Source organism: Rhamphochromis longiceps, linkage group LG11 (genome assembly GCF_057381845.1).
Source record: "Rhamphochromis longiceps isolate RC_006_pf linkage group LG11, R_longiceps_female_GT1.1, whole genome shotgun sequence".
NCBI lineage: Eukaryota > Metazoa > Chordata > Actinopteri > Cichliformes > Cichlidae > Rhamphochromis > Rhamphochromis longiceps.
In genome coordinates this window covers 36,680,189-36,683,997 of record NC_140567.1, presented here as the reverse complement: position 1 = coordinate 36,683,997, position 3,809 = coordinate 36,680,189, and the positions used below count along the sequence as shown (strand labels likewise).

At 37.3% G+C, this 3,809-nt stretch overlaps 1 protein-coding gene across 1 annotated transcript; it reads right to left on the bottom strand.

Annotated features, from left to right (window-relative positions):
- Positions 1-435: 435 nt before the first annotated feature.
- Positions 436-3,193, bottom strand: LOC146659901 (ferric reductase 1-like). The gene is made up of 5 exons (XM_085421923.1): positions 3,020-3,193; positions 2,357-2,415; positions 1,842-1,979; positions 867-898; positions 436-781 (listed from the first exon to the last, which is right to left on the bottom strand). The coding sequence occupies exons 1-5, from the start codon at positions 3,142-3,144 to the stop codon at positions 692-694; spliced, it is 444 nt and encodes a 147-aa protein (XP_085278049.1). The 5' UTR covers positions 3,145-3,193; the 3' UTR covers positions 436-691.
- Positions 3,194-3,809: the final 616 nt, after the last annotated feature.

The following is a 3,809-nucleotide window of genomic DNA, read 5'->3' as shown; positions in this document are numbered from 1 at the left end:
CATAATTTTCAATTTAATGAAGTTAAAAATTTGTTGTCTTATTGTCAGTTGTTATTGACAGCAAGATTATTAGAAATATATGAAAAAATGTACATTAAATGGGAAGTTCAGGAGCTGAATCAATGACAGTTTTTTTTTTTCAAATGAAAGTGACAAAGGTGCAGATTCATACATAGATGCTGTCATATTAACAGATGTTAATGTGTGAAAAGGGCTTTAACCCTCCCATTATGATGTGGGTCGAGTTGACCTGATTTAAAAATGTAAAAGGAAAAATTGTTAAAAGTACTTTTTAATACAAAATTGCTGTTTGGCTTAAAAAATGTAACCAGCTTGTAAAATGAAACTGGTTTACCTGGCAGCCAGAGTGGAGGCTAAAGGCGACTGAAACTACTTCTTTCTTTGCAACTGTGAGACATATTATACACACACACACACACACGACAGTAATGCTTGGCCCAGTGAAATTGAATGCTGATTGAAAGTACACCTTAATTATCAACTAAAAGCAAAAGAGAAAAAAAACATAAGTAATATTTTTTAAAGACATTACTGAGAAACTTTCCAGGATTCGCCAACTGATGCATCAGTGGGTCTGAATTTCCAGTGCAGTCTCTCATCAAGTATGTTAAAATTGATGATAAAATTCAACAAAACTACAGGGAAACACTCTGGAAGATTCTGCTGCTGCTCATTTTTCTCCAATTCCAACCAGAAGTGCCACCAAAAAGCAAAGGTTTCCCAGAAGGTACACAGCGATCAGGCAACTGTCACCTTTGACCTGACAAAAAAAGTAAAATTATATTAGAAATACTCCATCTTGTGGCAATCAGTGATTGCTTGCTTTTATATTTCTTTCAGCTTACCAATGCTGATTCCATTTGATCAGCAGTATCATCTGAAACCCAGAGCAAAGAACAGTGAAATATTGCAGGGCACATTAACTGAAGTGAACTAAAGCAGTCAGCTATGTTTTTAATCATTTTATTTATACAGGTTGAGTTATGATATTAGTTTTAAGCTTTAACAGAAGAAGAACAATTTGAAATCAATTTAAATAAAATTGAGTCGAGTTGAGTAGTTGTGGTGATTGAAAAAAAACAAAAAAACAACAACTTTCAGAACGATAACAATGTGCTGGAAGCTCTATGTAAACATTTAGCATGTCAAGTTGCCATTGGTCATGGAAAGTGTGTGCGGCACGGGGGGGTAAAACATTTTTAAAAAATCACCAAACATTAACCAGTTTTTGTAGACACAAAGAGGTTGTGATCATATTTTTTTTTAATAATTTGTGTGACTGAGCCACACATTGAGCCACAGCATTGTCAAACTACACGTGTCCAAAATTGGATAGTCTCAGTTGAGACATTTCAATGCAAGTTCTCTCTGATAACATTAGGTTGGTGGTGCATGAGCTGAGCCTTCGTGTATAGTATTCCCAGAGTATTTTCATGCATTTAATAAATCGAAAGATAAAGATTCCTTTGTCGCTGTACTTCAGCACAGTTAAAGTGTAACAGCTTTTGTTCCAGCAGACTACCATTGAGACATTCTTACGCGTTTTCACTCATCAATTCATAAATACCAATATTTGATGCTGCTGTGTTATACACAGAAAATCTTGTGATACAGTGCTGTTTATTTTACCCATCCAACCACATTCTGAGGTGTACAGGGGTTATACTCTTCGCTCAGTCAGCTAAATGCTGCTGAACTGATCAGGTGGCTCTTCACCGTGCAAATGGACTGTTGGGTCTAGATTGGTTTTTGTCATTAAAGTGTATATGGGTAGTGATGATTTTTTCCTTCATCACTGAAATGCAAAAAAAAAGGCTTACCTCTGTGTTTAACTACCCAATCATGGACCTCCAAAATGATGATGAAGAGAACTTCCCAGGCAAAGAAGCCACCCATCACTTTCAATAGCCACCCATCATCACTGTCAATCCTGTCCAGGCCTGTAAATATGGCTGCCACTGTGTGACACAAAGAAGCAGGCATTTTAAGACGAGCAGCATGGGTGACAGTGTGTCTGCTATTGAAAATGTTAGCATATCCTGTACATAGCTTGTACTCACTACAGCCTGTACATACTTGTAGTTATAGAATATTCACAACATACTTCATACCGTGTACATTATAACATAATAGACCCATTTCTGTAATATACTTACATATCTATATTATTGCTAATATATATTGTAATATATCTATATCACTAAGCACTTCTGGATGGATGCAAACTGCATTTCGTTGCCCTGTACCTGTGCATGTGCAATGACAATAAAGTTGAATTCTATTCTATTCTATTCATATATGCAAGATGGTAGAATGAAGTAAAACACAAGCTTACCAGCTATAGATTTTATTACCACCGCATTTAAAAAATGTGTCCAGTTGAACAGATACCTCCTATCAAAGAAAAGAGAAGAACTATAAAATCATCAGCTTCTGAAGTTCTTGTCTAAGATTTCTCCTGCATCCAATTTATGAAAACAAGTATCATTACTGAACATACAATTTTACTAAATCTATATTTCACTTAAAAAATATTTCATTTACTGAGTCTGGCCTCCAAAGCTACAACCAGGCTATATTTATTAAAAGCACCATTATTACTAAGAGGAAGGAATAACTTTCACGAGTCATGTGCAAATTAGTTTCCTACTTGGTGTTTCAGTGTGAAAGTGTGCTCTGATAAAGCACATGCAGGCTACACTTTGCAAAAGTTTGAAATTTTAAAAACTTTTATGGCTGAAGTATGAATACAACTCTTAGGGTTATCAAATAACTTTATAACCTCACTTTGCCGCGTGAGCAGTGCATTTAGTCATTAAGCATGTACTGCCCCATTCCTTTGGTTTATCGTGTTTTCAAAATTTGTTAAATAATTGTAGAGAAAAAAAAAGTGAGGCCATTTTTAATTTTTTTTTAAATAATATTTGAACAGAGTATTCTTAAATGTGTATAGGCATGATATAGTATATTAATTAAACACACACAGATGGATACATACAGGTGATGTTGTGGTCCGCAGCGCAGCAAGGCCCCGATAGGCTGGATGAGTGAGAGGATCATAACCAGGCACCCCAACACTGGATGTGCTCCCTGGATACCAAACACATTAACAGTGCTAATCATGGGGCATAAATATCAGTCTGAGAGCTGAAACACACAACTAAAGAGTGCTTAATGAATATCAAGAGAAAAGAAAAAAAAACACTTTGAAGGGGTATATTAATCTTGCCTGTGGATGCAACTTGCAGACTGGAGGAGATAAGACATGGACATAACTAAGCACAAGCAGAACATGATGGCTGGGGGGGAAACACACGTGACAGAAGGAATGGGTCACAAGGGAAAAACATGGAAACGAGACGGGAGAAAAGGACATTACTGAAATACATGAAGGGCCAGGGCTGGGACAGCCAACCAGTCACAGACAAAGAGCCACATCATACACCTGGGCACACATGAACATCACCCATCCCTTCCTCTGTCCTGCGTTCAGTTTAGGGTATCGAACTCAGGACCCTAGCCTCATCAGGCCGGGGTCTTTGTGTGGAGTCTGGATGTTCTCTCGAGCTTCCTCCCACAGTCTAGGGACATGCAGTTAGTGGGGGTCTTCTCGCCCCGTTCACATTCACACAGAGATGAATTGAAGATCACCTTGTGGTTAGTGCCTTCTATTCGATGTACAGACTGAATAATAACACCTTCTAATTAGTTCTATCTCCTATTGGTGCTCTTCTACGAGTAATCAGTGCTTGATGGCTTACTAAGCTTAACTTTTTTCCACAACATTG

What these genes read in the sequence shown, in the direction of transcription:
- LOC146659901 (XM_085421923.1), bottom strand. Translation starts at nt 3,144, where the DNA reads ATGATTAGCACTGTTAATGTGTTTGGTATCCAGGGAGCACATCCAGTG. An exon ending in TGCGGACCACAACATCACCT is followed by an intron (nt 2,416 to 3,019) that starts GTATGTATCCAT and finishes TTTCTTTGATAG; the next exon opens with GAGGTATCTGTTCAACTGGA. An exon ending in ATCAAATGGAATCAGCATTG is followed by an intron (nt 782 to 866) that starts GTAAGCTGAAAG and finishes TTTTTTTGTCAG; the next exon opens with GTCAAAGGTGACAGTTGCCT.